The sequence below is a fragment of the Littorina saxatilis genome, linkage group LG15 (genome assembly GCF_037325665.1).
Source record: "Littorina saxatilis isolate snail1 linkage group LG15, US_GU_Lsax_2.0, whole genome shotgun sequence".
In the NCBI taxonomy this organism is placed as follows: Eukaryota; Metazoa; Mollusca; class Gastropoda; order Littorinimorpha; family Littorinidae; genus Littorina; species Littorina saxatilis.
In genome coordinates, this window is record NC_090259.1 from 9,765,293 (window position 1) to 9,787,883 (window position 22,591).

At 47.9% G+C, this 22,591-nt stretch overlaps 1 protein-coding gene and 1 non-coding gene across 2 annotated transcripts in view; both read right to left on the bottom strand.

Moving 5' to 3' along the window:
- Nucleotides 1-22,591, bottom strand: part of LOC138948502 (protein unc-80 homolog) — a 140,286-nt gene that overhangs the window by 94,544 nt on the left and 23,151 nt on the right. Inside the window, exons 9-19 of the mRNA XM_070320056.1 lie at nucleotides 21,524-21,748; nucleotides 19,713-19,897; nucleotides 19,079-19,294; nucleotides 18,037-18,172; nucleotides 17,189-17,434; nucleotides 16,800-16,940; nucleotides 8,520-8,642; nucleotides 6,009-6,220; nucleotides 5,394-5,603; nucleotides 2,614-2,793; nucleotides 1,079-1,217 (exon numbers count right to left, since the gene is read on the bottom strand). Coding sequence (XP_070176157.1) covers nucleotides 1,079-1,217; nucleotides 2,614-2,793; nucleotides 5,394-5,603; nucleotides 6,009-6,220; nucleotides 8,520-8,642; nucleotides 16,800-16,940; nucleotides 17,189-17,434; nucleotides 18,037-18,172; nucleotides 19,079-19,294; nucleotides 19,713-19,897; nucleotides 21,524-21,748 — 2,013 coding nt within the window. The remainder of the gene's footprint in view (nucleotides 1-1,078; nucleotides 1,218-2,613; nucleotides 2,794-5,393; nucleotides 5,604-6,008; nucleotides 6,221-8,519; nucleotides 8,643-16,799; nucleotides 16,941-17,188; nucleotides 17,435-18,036; nucleotides 18,173-19,078; nucleotides 19,295-19,712; nucleotides 19,898-21,523; nucleotides 21,749-22,591) is intronic.
- On the bottom strand, nucleotides 14,931-15,049 carry LOC138949564 (5S ribosomal RNA). The gene has a single exon (XR_011450341.1). It is a non-coding gene; the product is annotated as a 5S ribosomal RNA (ribosomal RNA).

Consider the following 22,591-nt stretch of genomic DNA (forward strand, 5'->3'; position numbering starts at 1 on the left):
AGTAGAAATTTGCTAAAAGACTAAAATTGTGAATCACTCCCCCGTCAGGCGAGCTGCAAGTTTGTCAGCTTCTTCATTAGCAGTTTCCAGTGTCGAACTGTACTGTTGTTCGATTCAACATTATTGCAAAGCATACCTTTGTTGCTAATAACGTCTTTTATTTGCCTACTTACTGACAGTTTTTCGTAAGCCTTTAAAGTGTGCTGAAAGTGTGTTGAAAAAGAGACTACTTTAACTCCTATCAAAAAACCGAAAATATTAAAACAATTTTGGGCTAGTAGATAATTGCACTATTTCTGGGGGCTAGTGAATTTTAATAGTTGCTAACCAGCTCAGGCTAGTGGACATTTTTGAACTTCCGCATCCCTGGTTATAGTATCCAACTCCCTCCTCTGTTTTAGTCCAGTGTTCTTTGCAGACCAGCCGCTCACGGATTACTCAGGTGAGCCAAACAAGTCTACACCTACCAGCAGCTCACTGATTACTCAGGTGAGCCAAACAAATCTACACCTACCAGCCGCTCACTGATTACTCAGGTGAGCCAAACAAGTCTACACCTACCAGCCGCTCACTGATTACTCAGGTGAGCCAAACAAGACTGCACCTACCAGCCGCTCACTGATTACTCAGGTGAGCCAAACAAGACTGCACCTACCAGCCGCTCACTGATTACTCAGGTGAGCCAAACAAGTCTACACCTACCAGCCGCTCACTGATTACTCAGGTGAGCCAAACAAGACTGCACCTACCAGCAGCCTACTGATTACTCAGGTGAGTCTAACAAGTCTACACCTACCAGCAGCTCACTGATTACTCAGGTGAGCCAAACAAGACTGCACCTACCAGCAGCTCACTGATTACTCAGGTGAGTCAAACAAGTCTACATCTACCAGCAGCTCACTGATTACTCAGGTGAGTCAAACAAGACTGCACCTACCAGCAGCTCACTGATTACTCAGGTGAGTCAAACAAGACTGCACCTACCAGCAGCTCACTGATTACTCAGGTGAGTCAAACAAGACTCCACCTACCGGCCACTCACTGATTACTCAGGTGAGTCAAACAAGTCTACACCTACCAGCAGCAGCAGCAAGTTCCTGGTCAGTCTCCAGCAGCAGTTCCCAGGCCACGGGCATCATGTCCACAAAGTTCTCCACCTGTAGAACGGGCGCCGCCTTGGTCAGGATCGCCATGGGGCACTGTGTCAGGCGCTGAGCCTGGAAACATAATGTTGGGAACATTGCAATTAGTCCATATTCTCTTTTACTACAGTGAAACCTCCCTTTAAAATTAAAGACCCCCCAATTTAAGACCCCCTCCCTTTTAAGACCCCCTCCCTTTAAAGACCCCCCATGTAAGACCCCCTCCCTTTTAAGACTCCCTCCCTTTAAAGACCCCCTCCCTTTAAAGACCCCCTCCCTTTAAAGATCCCCTCCCTTTAAAGACCCCCTCCCTTTAACGACCCCCTCCCTTTAAAGACCCCCCATTTAAGATTCCCTCCCTTTTAAGACCCCATTTAAGACCCCCTCCCTTTAAAGACCCCCTCCCTTTTAAGACCCCCCATTTAAGACCCCCTCCCTTTAAAGACCCCCCATTTAAGACCCCCTCCCTTTAAAGACCCCCCATTTAAGACTCCCTCCCTTTTAAGATCCCCTCCTTTTAAAGACCCCCTCCTTTTAAAGACCCCCCATTTAAGACCCCCTCCCTTTAAAGACCCCCCATTTAAGACCCCCTCCCTTTTAAGACCACCTCCCTTTTAAGACCCCCCATTTAAGACCCCTTCCTTTTTAAGACCCCTTCCTTTTTAAGACCCCCTCCCTTTAAAGACCCCCTCCCTTTTAAGACCACCTCCCTTTAAAGACCCCCCATTTAAGACCCCCCATTTAAGACCCCTCCTTTTTAAGACCCCCATTTAAGACCCCCTCCCTTTAAAGACCCCCTCCCTTTAAAGACCCCCCATTTAAGACCCCCATTTAAGACTCCCTCCCTTTAAAGACCCCCCATTTAAGACTCCCTCCCTTTTAAGACCCCCTCCCTTTAAAGACCTGTTTTTTGCAGGTCTTAAAACGAGGGTTCCACTGTACAACAAATGCACACTGTGACACTGATTGAAGGATTTTTTTGTACATACAAAAGTCAAGAATACTTTGCATGCAGCCAGATAAAATCCTATAAATAGCGCTTTTCGATGCTGTCTGTATCGTACAATAAATCCTGTCCCATCCTTCAGCCAAGCTCACTGACATGTTTTACGTTGAAATGGATTGAGACCAAGATCAGGCTATAACCCACTATTTATTTGAAATAGACTGAAGCTCAGACAGTAACGAGTGTTGTGATTATATTGCAGACTTCAAAACTGCATGACCTCAAGTGAAAAACAACACTCCAAATTGAATCAATTACGAACGTTCATCAACCCTGAAGTACAATGCACAGATAGACATGCAAACAACTTAACAAGAGCAAACCAAACCAAAACCAACCAACCAAACAATCAACGAAATAGTCAATGAATCACAAAAGTGTTATCTCTAAAGCGGAATTACTCTCAGTAAAGAACATTGTCAAAGTAAAACATTATTACACAAGACTTTCTCATTCCTCTCTCACCTGAGATGTCAGGTATTTCAAGATGGGCGAGTCGTCCTTGACTTCTCTCGTCTTCTCTTCCTTCTTCCACGTTGAGCTAAGCTTGAGTTTCGTCATGGACACGTCAGTCTTGATCTTTTCCAGCAGAGGGGTGCTCTCCCTTCGTTTGGCTGTGGGCGATGTCACCATGAAGATGGAATCCTTTGGAGGAAAGACAAGCGGAAAATGAGAGAAAAATTTAGTCATATTCCTTCTTGTTTTACAGACCATGTTCACCACCACAAATGTGTTCAGGCTTGTACATCGGGATGACGGGCGCTGTGGCGGGGTGGTAAGACGTTGGCCTCTTAATCGGAAGGTCGAGGGTTCGAATCCCGGCCGCGGCCGCCTGGTGGGTTAAGAGTGGAGATTTTTCCGATCTCCCAGGTCAACTTATGTGCAGACCTGCTAGTGGCTTATCCCCCTTCGTGTGTACACGCAGGCACAGAACCAAGTGCGCATGGAAAAGATCCTGTAATCCATGTCAGAGTTCGGTGGGTTATAGAAACACGAAAATACCCAGCATGCTTCCTCCGAAAGCGGCGTATGGCTGCCTAAATGGCGGGGTAAAAACGGTCATACACGCAAAATTCCACACGTGCAAAAACACGAGTGTACGTGGGAGTTTCAGCCCACGAACGCAGAAGAAGATGAAGTACATCGGAATAAGAGCATCCTTCAACTTAAGACAAATGTTAAACAAATCAACAGTCTGGTCGCTTCCTGTGCTGGTAGGGAATTTTTTTGTGGTTGAATTTATAATCTTTCTTTATTTGGTGTTTTACGTCGTTTTCAACCATGAAGGTTATATCGCGACGGGGGAAGGGGGAAGATGGGATAGAGCCACTTGTCAATTGTGTCTTGTTCACAAAAGCACTAATCAAAAATTTGCTCCAGGGGCTTGCAAAGTAGTACAATATATTACTTTACTGGGAGAATGCAAGTTTCCAGTACAAAGGACTTAACATTTCTTACATACTGCTTGACTAAAATCTTTACAAAAATTGACTATATTCTATACAAGAAACACTTAACAAAGGTAAAAGGAGAAACAGAATCCGTTAGTCGCCTCTTACGACATGCTGGGGAGCACCGGGTAAATTCTTCCCCCTAACTCGCGGGGGGGTTGAATTTATAATAATTTCAACAATTGACATAGGTGTGACAAAATTAATTGAGCAAAAGATTCTATATACAGTCGAACTCGCTTAAGACGAATCACTGGGGATCGGAAAAAAAGTTCGTCTTAACCAAAATTCGTATTAAGAAAATTGATCGATTTTTTTTTTTGTTTTTGTTTTTTTTGTCTTGTACATTTTATGGTGTTTCAATTTGTTTCTTTCGCAACTTTCATGCTGCTTCACGTTTAGACAATAAAGTGACATATTCAGGTACATGTTCATGTGTGTCTCATGTTGAGTGATGATTGTTGAGTTTGAGTGAGAGTGAGCACACAGATGTTTCATCCAGTTGTTACGTTTTGGTCACACACACGCGCACACACTGACACTGTCCACATTCGCGGTGTTCCTATCATTTGTCCGGAATCACTTACCTTGGCGACGGGTAGCAAACCTTGGCCAATTTAGGTGGTTTTTTTTTGTTGCAACATGATGTTCAAATCCAAATCGAAAGCACTGACTGACTGATAAACTATCGCGAACCGGCGAACGCAAACGTTGAGAGTGTGGTTTCCCTTGTCCAAGGGAAACCACTCTGGCATCTATATTTTTGGCAATGGCTTCCGTTCGATGTTTCGATTTTGGTATTCGCGAAGGAAATAAACGTCAGTCAGTCATTCATGTTCAGTGTCTGAGCTATCAATCACTTTGATTCTAAATTTGAAATTGTTTTGTGAGTACAGTGTAATCAGTTTAACTTTATTCAGTGATCGGTTGACCAATGGTTCAAGCAGTCGACGCAAGGGAAGACTTTGACACACGTGTATTCAAACTTCTCAAATTCCCATGATATGTCGATCTCGGGACGAGTTTAAAGATTTCGTCATAAGCGTGAGTAAATTACAGACATTATGCATGCTTGGGAATCCAAAAAGTGCTCGTTATAAGCGTAAATTCGTTATAAAGAATTCGTTTTAAGCATTTTTTTTAAGCATGAAGAAAGAGGTATTCAGTTGGGAACTTAAAACTAATTCGTTATAAGTCAAAATTCGTAACTAGCGTGTTCGTTTTAAGTGGGTTCGACTGTATGCACAGAAAATAGCAAGACTGAGAATTTGTGGTGTTTCAAAGGAAATAGATGCTCTTATTCCATATAAAAGCCTGGACAGAGCTGTGCCAATGAACATGATCGTGCACACTGCAAACAAATTATTGCCTCCTTTCAGATCAGGGGTTAACATCATTCTCTACTTGTAAAACCGCCCGCTCCCGGAACTTCAGATGTGCTTGCAAAGACTTTATACTATGCCTGGCTACCGACTCACAGCTGCACACGACCCGTTTACACAACCCCAGATAGGGCTTGGAACTAGAAATGTTTAAGAAAAGACTGTGGGACGCCAACAGAAAGGCAAGAAACATCATAGCTAGTTTAACGGTTTCTGAGTCTGAATTCTCCTTAGGCCCCCCCCCCCAAAAAAAGTCTGTTTACGGTAACATAGGCCAAAAAAATAGGGTCGGTAGGTCGGGAATTTTTTTTTTTTTTTCTCCCCCCAAATGCCAACAAAAAGTCTAGGGTCGCGCAAAAAAATAGGGTCGGTCGGGATACCGTAAACAGACTATTTTTTTTGTTGGCCTTACCCTTCTCCTCATCTTATCCTTGATGTTGTCTTTCTGGGTAGACCCGTTGCGTGCCTCCTCCATCAGAGTGTGCTCCGATGCCTCGTACATCTTGCGCACAGACGACGTCAGACGAGAACAGCTGCGGCGTTGACGCTCGTAGCAGTTGGGGTGACAGTAACCCTGGTGGGTGCAGATGAAGTTGGACAGGTTGGCTAGCTGTACCACAACCTGGACATTTCAACAGTGATTTTGATATCATATTTGTCCAGAATATTCGTACAGTGGAACTCCCCCTTTAACCCCCCCCCCCCCCCCCATGCAGCTAACCTTGACACACACACAAACTTGATTGCATCTTATTCTCAAATAAACCCTCATTTTATCACATGATATCAATTTGGATGGTTCTGTTTAGAGCAATACCACCTTGTAGGCAGAAAAAGTCTAACAAAAAATTAAATAACAGCAAACTCATATTTGCGCTTGTTTTCACTTCAGACGATTTCTAATTTATTTCACATGTTCCAACAAGAAAATGAGAACAGCAAAAGAAATAATCCAGGCAAGCATACACCATCACTTACATTACATCAGAGTCACAAATGTCACACTACCTTCATCATCTACACCCACCTTTATCCATGGCAGTGAACCAACCATGTGCTCATCTTCAACTTCTATGTCGCGCTCCACCGGAGATTCCTGAGTTTCGTCGCTCAGCATGGTGACAGATTCAGCGTCTTCAAATGTCGTGGTTCGGTCGTCTTCTTCCACCAGCTTGGCATCGGACTGGAGAGAGTGGCTGCTGATCTTACGAGACCTTGTGCTGCCCAGCTGTTTGACACCTGAGTCAAGAGAATAAATGACTGTGCTGTCCAGCTGTTTGACACCTGACTGAAGAGAATAAATGACTGTGCTGCCCAGCTGTTTGACACCTGAGTCAAGAGAATAAATGACTGTGCTGTCCAGCTGTTTGACACCTGAGTCAAGAGAATAAATGGCTGTGCTGTCCAGCTGTTTGACACCTGAGTCAAGAGAATAAATGACTGTGCTGCTCAGCTGTTTGACACCTCAGTCAAGAGAATAAATGACTGTGCTGCTCAGCTGTTTGACACCTGAGTCAAGAGAATAAATGACTGTGCTGCTCAGCTGTTTGACACCTGAGTCAAGAGAATAAATGACTGTGCTGCTCAGCTGTTTGACACCTGAGTCAAGAGAATAAATGACTGTGCTGCTCAGCTGTTTGACACCTGAGTCAAGAGAATAAATGACTGTGCTGCCCAGCTGTTTGACACCTGAGTCAAGAGAATAAATTACTGTGCTGCCCAGCTGTTTCACACCTGACTGAAGAGAATAAATGACTGTGCTGCCCAGCTGTTTGACACCTGAGTCAAGAGAATAAATGACTGTGCTGCCCAGCTGTTTGACACCTGAGTCAAGAGAATAAATGACTGTGCTGCATACTCTAGAAACTTCTTTGTGTACATTTGACTGACATCCTCTAATGTGACAAAGACACTGTCCTTTTTGAACACTAAAGTTGTTTTCATTGAAAAAAGAATCATGAGGCCATAGGATGTATTCTATCAAAACTCTCTCTCTCTCTGTAAGAAAAGTCCCTATGGACTTAACGCTACAATTTACATTATTTCTGGAGATTTTTATCAGAGGAAATAGTAAATAAAGTCGTATTGGATCAGTTTTACAATTTATAGAGCGAGACCTGAGTTCTGCATTAAAGGAATGCACAGAACTCAAAGCACATGCAGTTAATACAAAACAAGACAGTACTTTCAAATGAGGTACAAAAAGATTGATGATGACCAAAATAATAAGATGATGATGATGATAATAATAATAATAATAACTGGACATTTTTAAGTGCCTAATCTATGGCTCCAGGCCCTTTACAAAAGAACATATATATACAGAATAGAACAATTAAAAGTACAACCTACATAAAACAAATTAATCATACAGACACAAATCACCACATGTACTGTTCACACAATAATCATAATATGCAATACACACTACATATATATATATACAAACATACACAGCTAACACTCTCAACAATCATAACAACTTTATGGGAGAGGAGTATGTGCAGAAATGAAATGAAAAAGACATTAGGCCAGGTTGGTGTAATATTCTATTCTTCTTCTTCATTTGGTGTTTAACGTCGTTTTCAACCATTCTAGGTTATATCGCGACGGGGGAAGGGGGGAGATGGGATAGGGAAAGGAGTGAGATGGGATAGAGCCACTTGTTAATTGTTTCTTGTTCACAAAAGCACTAATCAAAAAATTGCTCCAGGGGCTTGCAACGTAGTACAATATATGACCTTACTGGGAGAATGCAAGTTTCCAGTACAAAGGACGTAACATTTCTTACATACTGCTTGACTAAAATCTTTACAAACATTGACTATATTCTATACAAGAAACACTTAACAAGGGTAAAAGGAGAAACAGAACCTGTTAGTCGCCTCTTACGACATGCTGGTTAGCATCGGGTAAATTCTTTCTCGTCCCAACCAATATGGGACTCCCCCTAACCCGCGGGGGGTAGTGTAATATTCTATGAAAAAGAAAGTTTTCAACTGTTGTTTAAAAGAGCTGAGAGAGTTGCAGTGTCTGACAGAGAAGGGAAGAGAGTTCCAGAGTGGTGGTGCAGCACAACAGAAGCTTCTTGCTCCGTGCTGCTTCCTGTTGAAGCACTCAACTTTCAGTAGCCTGGTGTCAGCGGATGATCTGAGTGTGCGTGATGGGGTGTAAATGTACAGGAGTTCAGAAAGGTACTGAGGGGCACTTCCTGAGAAGACCTTGAAACACAGACAAGCGACTTTGTACTTGATACGCTGTTCCACAGGCAGCCAGTGGAGTGTGCATAGCAGGGGAGTGACATGCTGTGTTTTCTTTGACCTAAAGATGATGCAGGCTGCAGAATTTTGAACAGTTTGGAGAGGTTGGATAACTAACGAAGGACATCCAATCAACAGGGCATTACAATAGTCTAAACGAGACAATATGCAGGAAGTGACAAGGGTTTTTGTGATAATGATGATAAATCATTATGATGAAGAAAACGAAAACAAGCAACAAACAAAATACCATGGTAAGAACATAAAATGCTGCTTACTTCCCCCTCCTCCGTCCGGCCTCTTCAGCTTGAAACTACGGTTGTGACGGAAGCTGAGGTTGTGTCCAGACCCACGCCGGAAGTGACGCAGCAACTTTTGCCGTCCCTGGGCCAGGCGTCGAGCTGTCACACACAAGTTGAAGGTTATATAATGGCATGTCAGGTTGTGGTTTTGTTGTGTGTTATTTAAAATTAACCTTTGATATAGTTATTCTGATTATTTGAATTATATAAGAGGAGAGAAAAAGATGATATTTACAGTCTGATATTAGATTCCAAGAGAATCATACATTCAAGCAAAGCTTACCAGGCAAGGGAAGGGGCTGGAAAGGTACCATATTTGACGGATTACAAGACGCACCGTTTTATAAGCCGCACCCCCGACTTTTAACAAAAAAATTGGGACGAGCCACGTATAGGCCGCGTCACTATATTAGCCGCCGTCGAAAAAAAATATAATCAGATCGTGTCAATCAATCAAAACAACCAGGCAAACGAAAGTACGGTATTTGGCGAAATCGGCTCCGAGAATAAACAAGTGAAACAAAGAAGAAAAGTGAAAAAGTTTAAAGAAAATGTAAGGCTTCTTTTTAAGCCTACTGTCTATATGATACTTACCGAGACAGTACTATTCTTGCACATTATCTATTATAGGCCGAAAAAATTGGACAAAACGCTGCGTGGGTACAATTATCTCCCATAACCATGCGCCACCGTGGATCCCAAGCACTGTCCGAGTGCTTCCCCCTTACAGGATGTAGGTGGCGCGTCCTCTTTCTTTATGAGCTGCAGACCCTCAAAAAGCCCATAACATATCAAGAGGGGAGGCGGGAGGGAAACTCTAATAGTACTGTCTCGGTAAGTATCATATAGACAGTAGGCTTAAAAAGAAGCCTTACAGTCAATATAACACTTACCTCGACAGTACTATTCTTGCACAGAATACCAGAGTGGTGTGAGGGTGATATGTAGAGTATTAAACTCCTTAATCAAAATCACTTAAATCCAAGGATTAAGATACCCAGGCAATTTTCGAACAGTACTACCGTAAAAGAAAATATACCCAAGAAACATACCTTAGACTGACGTGACCATGCTGGCAACCACTGCTGTGTGGTGAACTCAATGTCAAAGTCCAGGCCACTCAAAGCTTGAATACCACTGAGTCTACGGCAAGTGGCTAAAGCGATGAGGAACAATTAGTCTTAAAAATCAGCAATTTGATACTGATGCCTGCCAGGGGTTCAAACTCATTGCTACGCAGGAGTTTGAGGACCAGAAAGACATCCCCCTTGGGAAATGAAACCCGAGGTTTAGACACCGCTGCATTGCTAATACCCGAAAGGACATTAGCGATGAGGGAGGACCTGATCAAGTGTTCAGGTCTGCGACCAGTAGCGGCCGCAATCGTGGAAGCGATGGCAGATCTGTATCCAAGAAGAGTCTTAGAAGAAAGACTCTTCTTTTGATACACTTCCACCAGGAAGTTGGCCAAGTCCTGTGTTGAGGGATAAAGCGGCTTTATCCCCTTGGACAAGGCGAAGGTGGCCCAAGCTCTCCAGCGTAAGTCGTAGAGCTGATTAGTTGATCGCCTCTTAGCGTTCAAGGAAAACTCTACTGAACTCTTGTGCAATCCTAGTACAAGCAGTTTGGAGCGCACAAGAGCCATGCGGTCAAGCACAGACTCTCTGGACGTGGATGAGGGAGGCATGATCGAGGCTGGAGCAGACCTCCCCCGTCCAGATCCAGAGGTAGAGGGTCTACGTGGGTGAGACCGCGAAGATCTGGAAACCACGGAGCTGTTGGCCAGTAAGGCGCGACCAAAATCAGTCTTGGTCGTTCCTGCAGATATTTTGCCAGCACCCTCGGAATCAGAGATGTCGGGGGATAGGCGTAAGCATCGAGGAGCCTCCACAAGAGAGTGAATGCGTCCAAGTGGAACGCATTCATGTCTCGAAAGGGGCTGACGTACCTGGGAAGCCGAGCGCTGAATCGAGTTGCGAACAGATCGATCAGAGGACGGTCCCACCTTGCACACAGACGCTGTAGAACGTTGTGAGCGATGGTCCATTCTGTGAAGAGAACCTGATCGCCCCGACTGAGAATGTCGGCCAGGGCGTTCAGTTTCCCCGGAACGAACTGGACTGACATCCGGACCTGATTGGTCTGGCACCAGAGCAGAATCTCCTTCGCCAACAGGGAGAGGGACCGAGAATTGGTGCCCCCCTGGTGGCGAAGGTAAGCTAAGCATGTGGTGTTGTTGTCCCCGTTGAAAATCAGAGGGGCCAAGGACAGGCCGAATGGGAGGGCCCGAAACTCGAACACTGTGCCCTCCCAAACGAACCGGAGCAGATGTCGGTACCCCGGGGCCACCAGGATGTGGAAGTAAGCATCCTGGAGGTCCCAGACATGGCCCAATCGTTTGGCCGGATGGCCAACCGGACCGACGAAGGGGTTTCCATCTTGAACTTGCACCTGTGAAGGTACAAGTTCAAGGTGGAGAGGTCCAACACCGGCCTGAACCGGCCGTCCTTTTTGGGGACGGTGAACAGGCGGGAGCAGAACCCCGGAGAAGGCTGAGAAAGGGGGTAGACCGCCTTCTTCTCGACCAACGAGTTCACCTCGTCCTGAAGAGCCTGCCATCTGGCAGGGTCTCGAGGAGGGGGGAACGTCAAGGGTAGAGCGGACAATGGAGTTGTGACGACAGCGGTAGAGAAAACCCCGACCACACCACCCTCAAGAAAAACTGGTTGGAGACCAGTCTGCCCCACATGCCGCGGGCCCGAAAAAGGGAACCGACGGACGAAAGAGGGGCAACTTGAGGGGGCGTCAACGTAGGGCCGGGACTCACTGAAAATTCTGCTGGAGGGCAGGCGCAGGCTTGCGACCACCCCCCCTGGTGGTGCTGCTTCCCCTTACCTGTCTGAGCACCCTTCGTCTTGCTTGGGAACGCGACAGGCGCCTAAGAGGAGGAAGAAGGAGGCAGTGAAACTGGCTTCTTCTTCTTCTTCTTCTGAGGCTGGGAGCTGGAGGTGACTGTAGCACTTCTCTTACTCCCCGCCGCCGTCGCCGAAGCAGCGAGGCCAACCATCAGAGAATCAGTGTTCCTCTGGCGTGTGGACTCCACCACAGAACGAACAGTGTCCGGATGAAAGAGGGAAGAAGGCTGAGGAAACGTGTTCCTCAGACTCTTCCTCATATCCGGAGGCACTATAGAAGTAAGCAGAAAATGATCACGGAACAGGGCCAATAAAGTGGACCCGTGTTCCAATGGCCAATTCTGCCGCAGACGTCACGCACGATCGCACGGCATGCAAAGCCCGATCCACTCGAATCGTGTCAAGGACCCGAGTGGAATCGGACTCTGCCCGATCGGGAGGGTCCAACAGTGTGGACAGCGTGCTCATCCATGTCAAGGCCTGCGATTAGACCTCGACTGTGGAAGAAACGGTGGCCTCAAGATTGTGGAACGAAGCAGAGCTCAGTTCCACCTTCTTGACCGAAGGCACCTCCCCAACGAACACATCACCGTCAGCCCCACCCTAAACACTCGAAGTCTGGAAAGGGAGAGTTCGAGAGTCAAAGGGAAAAGGGAGGGACGAAACAGATTGGACACGAGGAAACAGTGGAGGTGCGCCTCCCGAAGGAAAGCATGGCACTGAACCCGCGTCCTCCCGAGGAACACAGGTCGCGTTTGCACGTGAATCTGTACTCCTCAGGCGATGTGCTGCCGCTTCCACCGTGGCACTAAGACTAGGGTGGAACGCGAATTGCCGGCGGCCGGATCGTTCATAAAACGAGCCGCCGGCAGACGCGGCGTGAGCCTCCCGCGCCCGGGCCGAAGCGGACTCAAAGGACGAGAGGGTGTCTCAGGGAAGGACGTCCTGAAACTGTTCAAACGTCCTTCTAGCTGTGCGAGGGCGAGCCTCCTGCCTCTCGTCCTCAGACCCCGGGTCCACGTCCTGTGTGTCAACACTAGACGACAGACGCTTAAGAGAGGCATCCGTGACGTCAAGACGCCGCGTGAAGTCTGTCATGTACTGTTGGAAAGTACGAAGCATAGCTTCGGAAGTTCCATCAGAAACCGGCAAGGGTAGAGGATCAGTGTTAACCTCAGGGCGACCCTGATCCTCCTCCCTATCGTCCTCCGACTCACTCTCCTCTTCACTTCCCGACAACTCCTCAAAGGCAGGAGTGTAGGGAGCTTGAGGAGGAAGAGCCGAGAGCGATGAAGCAGGCTGTGAAGAAACGCCCACAGAAGCAAGAGGCCGCGAAGACCCCTGCCCCAAAGACGAAACGTCTCCAGCAGCCGAAGGGGGAGAAAAACAACAACCCTGGGACTGTTGGGTCAGCCCAGCCAACGAACCCCCGCCATTTATAGACTGAACAGGAACCCATCGGGTCTGATCAGAAAAGAAATGGTCCGGTCCGGTCGGGGGTGCCGATCCGGTCCGGTAGGGTGGTCCGGTAGGGTGGTCCGGTCCGGTCCCGTACCATCCGGAGGTCCCGTTCGGCACCGAACCATCGTACCCACAGAAGTGTTCGGGTGGTTAGGTCCGGACCTGGACATACCGTACCATCCGGACCCGTAGGTCCGGTTCGGTGCCAGACCATCCGGACCAACAGAGGTGGTCGGGTGGTCCGATCCGGTCCGGTAGGGTGGTCCGGTGTTCCGGTCCGGTGGTCCGGTCCGGTCCCGTACCATCCGGAGGTCCCGTTCGGCACCGAACCATCCGTACCCACAGAAGTGTTCGGATGGTTCGGTCCGGACGTGGACATACCGTACCATCCGGACCCGTAAGTCCGGTGGTCCGGTATGGTCCGGTTCGGTGCCAGACCATCCGGACCAACAGAGGTGGTCGGGTGGTCCGGTCCGGACCGGACCACCGGTCCAGTACCGGACTATCCGGACCCGTAGGTCCGGTCCGGTCCCGTACCATCCGGAGGTCCCGTTCGGCACCGAACCACCCGTACCCACAGAAGTGTGGGGGTGGCTCGGTCCGGACGTGGACATACCGCACCATCCGGACCCGTAGGTCCGGTTCGGTGCCAGACCATCCGGACCAACAGAGGTGGTCGGGTGGTCCGGACCGATCCGGTAGGGTGGTCCGGTGTTCCGGTCCGGTGGTCCCGTTCGGCACTGAACCACCCGTACCCACAGAAGTGTTCGGGTGGTTCGGTCCGGACGTGGACATACCGTACCATCCGGACCCGTAGGTCCGGTGGTCCGGTATGGTCCGGTTCGGTGACAGACCATCCGGACCAACAGAGGTGGTCGGGTGGTCCGGTTCGGACCGGACCACTGGTCCGGTACCGGACCATCCGAACCCGTAGGTTCGGTCCGGTCCCGTACCATCCGGAGGTCCCGTTCGGCACCGAACCACCCGTACCCACAGAAGTGTTCGGGTGGCTCGGTCCGGACGTGGACATACCGTACCATCCGGACCCGTAGGTCCGGTTCGGTGCCAGACCATCCGGACCAACAGAGGTGGTCGGGTGGTCCGGACCGATCCGGTAGGGTGGTCCGGTGTTCCGGTCCGGTACCATCCGGAGGTCCCGTACGGCACCGAACCATCCGTACCCACAGAAGTGTTCGGGTAGCTCGGTCCGGACGTGGACATACCGTACCATCCGGACCCGTAGGTCCGGTGGTCCGGTTCGGTGCCAGACCACCCGGACCAACAGAGGTGGTCGAGTGGTCCGGTCCCGACCGGACCACTGGTCCGGTACCGTACCATCCGGACCCGTAGGTCCGGGGGTCCGGCAAGGGCCAGAGGTACCGTCCCGCACCGGACCTAGGTACGGTCCCGTACCATGGGTCCCGTCCGGACCAAACCCGGAGGTCAAGTCCAGTCGGGACCCGTGGGTCCGGTTCGATCCCGACCCGTAAGCCTGGAACGTTCCGGACCCTTGGTCCGGACCATCCGTCACCCGAACACCAGAAGCTAAGGAATGGCGTGGGGTCAAGACGGTCCGGTCGGAGGTGTCGGTCTGAGCAACAGAAACAATGTTCCCGTCGCCCTGACCATTCGACAGAAGTACCACGTTCTGTCGAACACCTCCACGTCCAGTAACTAGTCGGCCGGAGCGTTTCAAGAGGGACAGCCACCAGTCACACGGACGTCAGAGGGAACCGTAGTAGCAGTGGTCGCAGGCACGAAGCCTGAAAACCCCTGCCCCCACAGGACCGCCCTGAACGGGGTCAATTCGCATCCCAACCCCAGCGGGGAGGGAATTCAGAGACCCCGTCATCTCCTCCGATCTCCCCCCCCAGGAGGCCGAAACTACTGTCGAAACAGCAGCAGACGACCCAGCGAGGGAGTTCAGAGGAGGACCCGTGTCCCTCCTGGCTTCCACAGCGGTGGAAACCGAGGAGGGCACAGGAGAGGCACCGGAAAAGGAAGATTTTAATGCCAACTGCACCCGGTGTTCTCAGGCGGTCACCCATCCAAGTACTAACCGGGCCCGACGTTGCTTAACTTCGGTGATCGGACGAGAACCGGTGTTTTCAACGTGGTATGGCCGTTGGCTGTCAAAACCTGAGTCTCTCCAGTAGCCCCTAGATCGGATTCACCAACCCCCAAAGAGGGTTGGGAATCGACCTGCCCCCGGATTCGAGCCAGGGAGGAGAAGGAAACCTTCCCCCCAGGCTCGAAACCGGGAGGAGCTGAAGCCTGAGACTGAGGGCCGGACAACGGCGTCGAAGGGGGGGAAGCCTGTTCCACTGAAGGAGAAGGAGAAAGAAGCTTTTTCTTTCCCCTCGACCTTCCCCGAACCTTCGACGGCGCAGCCCCGCCCGAAGTCCCAGGCTCAAGCCCAGCCTGTTTGAGCAAGCTTGCATTGAGCTTGCTCAAACAGGCTTTCTCCGCCCTCCCTCGCCGCAAACGCAAAGCGTTTGGGGAGGGAGAGTCGGAGCGCCGAAAGGTCCCCTTCTCCGTGCGCAAAACATGACTGGGCGCCCGGAGAAGGGTTGCCCCCGGCAGACTCTGGTTCCGTAGAACCAGAGCCCAAAACAGGACGAGAAATCCTACCTCGCCCTGTACGTACCCTTAAAGACCGAGAATTAACAAAATTCAAAGAAAATTTAGGTCAATACTCAAGTGAATGCGGCGAAACGAGAAGCAGACGACCGGTCACCACGAAGTAGGACGGGAGGCACGCCGAGTCCGCCACACAACAACGGAGGCACAAGTTGAAGGAAACACAACGTAGCCTCAAGCCAGAAGTGGAATAACACACAATAATCCAACAGGTGATAGTCCACACAGAAAAGAAGCCTCTTAGTCCAAAATAATCCGGGAGCGTAGCAGAAACACAGCCTACTGACACGCGCGAAAAAAGAAAGAGGACGCGCCACCTACATCCTGTAAGGGGGAAGCACTCGGACAGTGCTTGGGATCCACGGTGGCGCATGGTTATGGGAGATAATTGTACCCACGCAGCGTTTTGTCCAATTTTTTCGGCCTATAATAGATAATGTGCAAGAATAGTACTGTCGAGGTAAGTGTTATATTGACATACACACACACAATTTGTAACCAACACACACATGTAGTCCCGCCCGGAATATGCTTTTTTGGGATGATTTACGACTCTTGCGCACATTTCGAGCAGACGAAAACACAACATGGTGGCTCTCGCTCCTCCAACTATCGCCAGACACAAAAAAAACGAAATCTCGCACGCGCGAGATCCTGATACATCCGGTGTTTCTCTGTACCCTATCTTGTCACGATGACTTGTTGACAAACGAAGATTCGCGAAAGAAAGAGAAAAGCGCCAAGTCTTGAGTAGAGAGCTAATAAAGTACCGGTAATCGCTAATCGAGCAAAATGAAAATCCGCGGCGACTTCCATTAGGTGAATGCTATTCAAGTTTAGGTAACGTTTTAGCCGCATCTTTTTATAAGCCGCAATGCGATTTTTAAAAAAAAAAAGTTGCAGCTTGTAGTCCGTCAAATACGGTAAATATTATTTTGAGACTACCATTAGATCCAGACTCTCTCTGAGGCAGTTGCAATGAAAGATATCAAGTTCTCATAATACCACAAGAAATCTTCTACACAGTTTTTGGCATTGTAAGCACTACACAGGGTACTTTCAATCCAACCTATCCTTCATGGGAAGACCCAAGTTTTCTGACATATACAGTGTGGGTTGGCTTCAGTAAAACTTAATAATGGTATGTGATGAGGAAGTGAACTCATTCACACACACAAAATGTGTATCAATAACAATTCTACAATATATTTATCGTGAAAAACATAACACAAAGTCTTACTTCGCACATCTCTCTTGTCGTCAGAGATGGGGGCGGAGGGGTCCATGGCAGAGAGAGAGGTGGTACTGCTGTGGAACGAGTCTGACCGCTCTGTCAACACTGCAAAGCTGATCTTACGGTCCACTGGGCTGCCAACACCACCTGTCAAACCATCGAGAAAGGTATGGCTAAATGCTGTCAACATTCCACACCAGCACAGGGATCTGGTTTGGCATTAGTCTGATTTATTTCTAGTCAGTTTTGAACTCAAGAATATGGTAAGAAAATTTCAGAATTTCAGCATTTATCGAAAACACAAAAGCCTAACAATTGCCTTCAACAGATCCCAAACATGTCATTTCCTCTTGTGATAAATCACAAATTCCTCCCACAAACAATCCTCCCCTTACTCATTCCTGAAGGCAGCTCCCCAATGTTGGACTCGGAGCTTTTGTCGGAGTGACCCGGACTGCTGACGATGCTGCTGAACCGTCGCGACTGAACCGGTTTGTCCCAGCCGTGCTCGCGTTTCTGGCTGCGAGTGCGAGGCAGGTACTGAAAGGTCTCGCGCATGAAGGTGGTGATTTCGAGCAGAACCAGGCAAGCCAGCATCTTGAGTGCGTATGGACAGTCTGTGCCACGTGGGTTGATGGTGGCTGATCACAGAGGTAAGAACAGGTAACAACAGGTGAGAACAGGTCAAATTGTATGCAAGACAGGCATGCACCGCTTCAGAGGTGGGTGTTTATTTGTTTGCAACAGGGCATGCTTATACATTCAAATGCACCTATATCCTAAACAGATCTGATGTGACTGTGAGGATGCAGAAAAGGCACAACAGCTTCTCCAATGTACAAAGTACTCACACTCACAGCACAGATAATTCTTTAAACAAAAATCTGCTGAATGCACCACAGAAGACTTAACTACCTAGCAGAAACTCTCATGCAACTATTTGTTCCGAATGTGGAGGAGTCAGATTTCTCATGTTTTTCTGCTACGACCACGAAGATGTGCAAACATGTCCCCAAGATACTTTTTTTTAATGTTTTAAACGGGGGTACGCTGAACGTGCTGTATTGCCTTGTAAGTTTCTTTCCCTCTTTCTTCTTCACACCATGCAGTATCCTGTAACCCCGATAAAATGTGATGGCAATGGGTACACGCTATACTGTGCATCAAATGCTTACTTCAAAAAGTAACAGATTGTACCCCAAAAAAGCAAAATAAATAAAACAGTAACATGTCCTGCAGATACCTTCATCCAAGAAGTCCTCTTCCTCATCCTCTGCCCTGAGCTCCTTGCGACGGTTGTCATCCTTGATGTCGTCAATGACAGAGAGCCGGTCAGCATGCTCCCTGGCCAGGATGTACTCCAGCTGTAGGCCTAGGTTCTGTGGGAGAAAAACATAAACAATACAAGAAATTCCTTCGAGGTAGGAAAAACACCCCCGTTGGTCAAAGGGAAATAACCATTCTCACTGCACCCATTCTCACTGCCACCAACTGAGAAGGTTATTTCCCTTTGACCATGAATATGTTTCTCTATAAGTCCTTGTAGAATCTTAATCCACCAATAACTCCCTAACCGTGTGTTTGACTGGTCCCAATTTTTGTAAAGACCGTCTCAGGAATGTATAGAACCTGTTCACCAAGTTTGGTGACGATCGGTCCGTTCATTCTTGAGATCTATATGCGAACACAAACACACAAACAAACAAACAAACGCATCGACCGAAACCTATACACACCCCTATACCGGGGGTGTAATAACTTAATCTCTCTGTAAAATGGAATGAAGTAATCTTTCATCTCTATTTTGAGTATGGAATGACTTTTCAGTAGAAATGCAGGACAGTCTGTCAACAGATGTAGAAGTTATTAGCATTTTTGTGGGTTGCATTTTTGGGGGGTATTTAAAGTTCACATACAATGTAAGAATGAACACTCACAGAACATCCTCTTTCAGACAGAGACTCTCCTCTTGCAATTGTTTCGTGTAAATCAAGTTAAAAAGAGTATGGCTGCCTACATGACATACATCTAGAAAATGCCATGTTATAAAGTCTGCCGACATGAAGTTTGAGCTTGGGAGTTCCAGCAACGACCAAGTCCCTTCATCCCGACTTGTAGAACTGTCAATCATCATCCAATCACTTCTTAAAGATTCATCTTACACTTGGTTTCTCATTTGCAGACCTGTACTCAATGATATAGCAGTCACCTATCTATCAATATATGGTTGGCTTTCACACACAGAGACATGACATATACACACACTTTAAACACACACTAATCACCTCAGCCCAGGAGTAAAACATACGACCAGCAGCCCGCTGCATGACAAGGTTGCGCCGATAGCCAGACTGCTGGCCGCGATTCTGCAGTGCGTTGATGTTGTGACGGAAACTGGGCAGGTTGTGCTTCATCCAGCTGGGCCAGTCGCCACGGTTACAGCGGTGGATGAAGTGAGCGCACTCCAGGAGCATTCCTGCTCTGGCCACCACTGGAGCTTCCTGTGGTGTTGAGAGGAGGGACAAAACTGTTTTAAAGCAGTCAACTGTTTCATGGGAACCTTTGTGTTTTTACAGGGCTAAGATCTCAACCCTGCTTGACTGGGTTTCACCTCCAAAGGTGATTGTTGTGCTTCTTGCACTCAGTTACATATACAGTATATACTTACACATGTTTCAAACCTTATTTGTAAATTGGCTAATCCGTCACTTCCCATCTCAGCCTGTTTCTGGTTCTGTCTCTGGGTTTGTCTGTCTAGACTTGTCCGTTTCTCTCTCAACTTAGCACAGCACCGAATCTTTCAGACTTGAACAATTCTGTCCCCAATGTGTTTCATGAGCATTGGTGTGAAAAAGCATGAGTGAACGTGGGAGTTTCAGCCCATGAACGGGAAAAAAAGAATTAAAAAGAGAGACTCACCAGATCCAGCATGGCAGCGATGAGCTGTGCGTCAGGGAAGGAGCCCGGCGGACAACACTCCAGCATGAAAGAGAAGCGCAGCATTCCGGACTTGACCAGGTATCTGTCCACCAGCTTTTTCTCCTTCTGTACCTGTGGTTCTGGCCCCGTCTCCTGGCTACGTCCGTTTTTCGGCTGGCTGGCCTCTGAAAGGCATAGATTGTGATGACCTCCCTTTTCAAACCTACCAAAATCTGAGAAATTCCGGTCTTATAATGGAGGGAGTCTCAAAATGGGGGTATATTTTACAGAGGTTATGAACAGAAAGTCTGGTCTTAAAAGGGGGCAGGTCTTCTTCTTCTTCTTCTTCTTTGTTCATGGGCTTAGACTCCCACGTTCACTCATGGTTTTTTAGCACGAGTGGAATTTTACATGTATGACCGTTTTTACCTCGCCATTCAGGCAGCATACACCGATTCCGGAGGAGGCATGCTGGGTATGTTCGTGTTTCTATAACCAAACGAACTCTGACATGGATTACAGGATCTTTTCCGTGCGCACTTGGTCTTGTGCTTGCGTGTACACACGAAGGGGGTTAAGTCACTAGCAGGTCTGCAGTTGACATGGGAGATCGGAAAAATCGCCACTCTTAACCCACCAGGCGGCAGCGACCAGCAGGTCTTCAATTAGGGGGTCTTAAAAGGGGGGTTCCACTGTATTTCATGTTGCATTTATTTTCCTATTTCAGGCGTGTAATCCAAGTTTACATTTCAAGAGTAGTTTGAGTCACTCGGGAAACTATGTCCTGGTAGCCCAAGATTGCACACACATTAGTCCGTTGCTGCTCTCAGTGACAAATAAACGAAGAAAAAAGTCAAAGAAATGAATGTCGAGGCATGTGTACACATATCAGGGTTTCATTTACCAGTGCGCCCTGCGCCATTGGCGCATCAAATCTGAAAATGTCCCATCACTATTCCCTTCAGTGCGTCAAAGGGCGCATTGAGATTATGTACCACTGCGCCACCAAATGTACACTTTCTATAGATAACACGATGTAGCGGCTAATTCTCAGATGGCACCATAATGCACCATTTTGCATATTTGGTGAAAAAAACCCGCACACAGGTCTCATATGCGCGCCTTGCCTTCGACTATGTCCATCGGCATTTGGCTGAGGGAGACAAATGTCCCATTGCCTTTTTCTCCCAGGCTAAACCCTGCACATATGCAGCTGCAGGTTCGTACTAAAATCAAGCATATTCAAGGGCTCTACAGATTGATCCATCACAGATTTACTCGGACTGGAGATTTTTCCATCTATTAACAGCCCAGAACACTAAGATTGTATTGTCTGTTTTGCATTATACACCCCATGGCCCATCAGTTGTAAAATATGGCTATTTGATTGTAAAATAATTATCTGGATTCGCTCGCTCGTTGTCAACTTTTTCAAGCAGAAGCAGAAAAAAGTACCCCCCCCCCCCCCCCCCCCCCCCCCCCCAAGTCTCAAATGGGGGGAGCAGTAACTTGGGGGTGGTTAACCCTATTTGGATTACATTGCCTCACATCTAAAAATAAACGCACTCATATGTGGTCAACACATGTGCCGGAAACCGGCAAGCAACAGTAACGTCCTTGGCATTGAAAACATGGAATGGATAGAATATAGTGGATAGTAGTGAGATTTTGGATCGGAGCAGAGTAACAGTAAAATTCCAGGATTAGACGTTGAGTGACGCATTTCATCTGTCCAAAAAAAAAGTTAAAAGAGGGGTTCCACAATATCCTCCTCTCACCGCTACCCATGATGTTCAGGAACGACAACTCACCTTCATTGCTGCCTCTGCGTGTAACTTTCTTGCCAACAGCTGCTTTCATGCCGTCTTCGATACGCTTGCGTGCCGACAGGAAGCTGAGAGTAGCGTGACTTGCAGTGCGGAACGACATTCGACCTTTGACACGGTTGACATTGAGGTCACTCTTACTCTCGCGGCGATCGAGTCCATTCTCTGCAAGGTCGTCTTCGTGGTCTGATTTTGCCTGTCTTCGCCATCCTGCAAGGGCAAAATCCGAATTCATGTAAGATTTCTGTGTCTACTTTTATTTCCTTGCTTGTTTAATGCCTGAACTACAGCAGTCCCTCTCATGAACGAACACCCTTGGGCCATAGCAAAACTGTTCGTACATTGCAGGTGTCCGGTCACGGGAGGGGTGAGCACACCACCCCCTCCCCCATACACTCACACAGAGACACACAAACAACAGGATTGAGTCTATGCTAATCACTTCTTGTGGCTACTGAACAATAACAATAAACTCCTAATACTTCTTTAAACGTTCTGTAAAAATGATTTGTATGAAAAGTGTTGAAAAGAAGAGATAAAATAAATCGTCAAGGCAGTGAACACATTCACCATGCACTGACATACGAAAGCAGCCACACAAACACAGCACAGAGGAGCGTGTGCAGATGCTTTGCAAGAATAAGCTTGAAAACCAGTTTGAATAAATAGCAGCAGATAGAGCTGCATGGCATAATCATGTAATTTATTTTCTTCTTGTCTGGCTTTATTGACTGCATGCCGATCATGTGGCATGGCAGTGACTTTTCACTCTTCAGTCGGAAATACACTGTACATATAAACACAGCTCCCACTCTCCCTCACTAATGCCTACCCCAAGCCATGACAACTGATGCTTGGAAATTGTGTGGAAGAGTACACCTCTCTATTTCTCTCCAATGCTCTTCCTGCTGACATGCAGTGACACCGGACACCCCACAGAGTTTAGCCAGCTACCCCTCCACCCCCCTCCCTCTCTCTCTCCCTCCAGCCATGTACTGTTTGGGGCTGTGGCCTGACAGGCCAGCTGCACTGTTCACTCAGAGCAAAACCAGT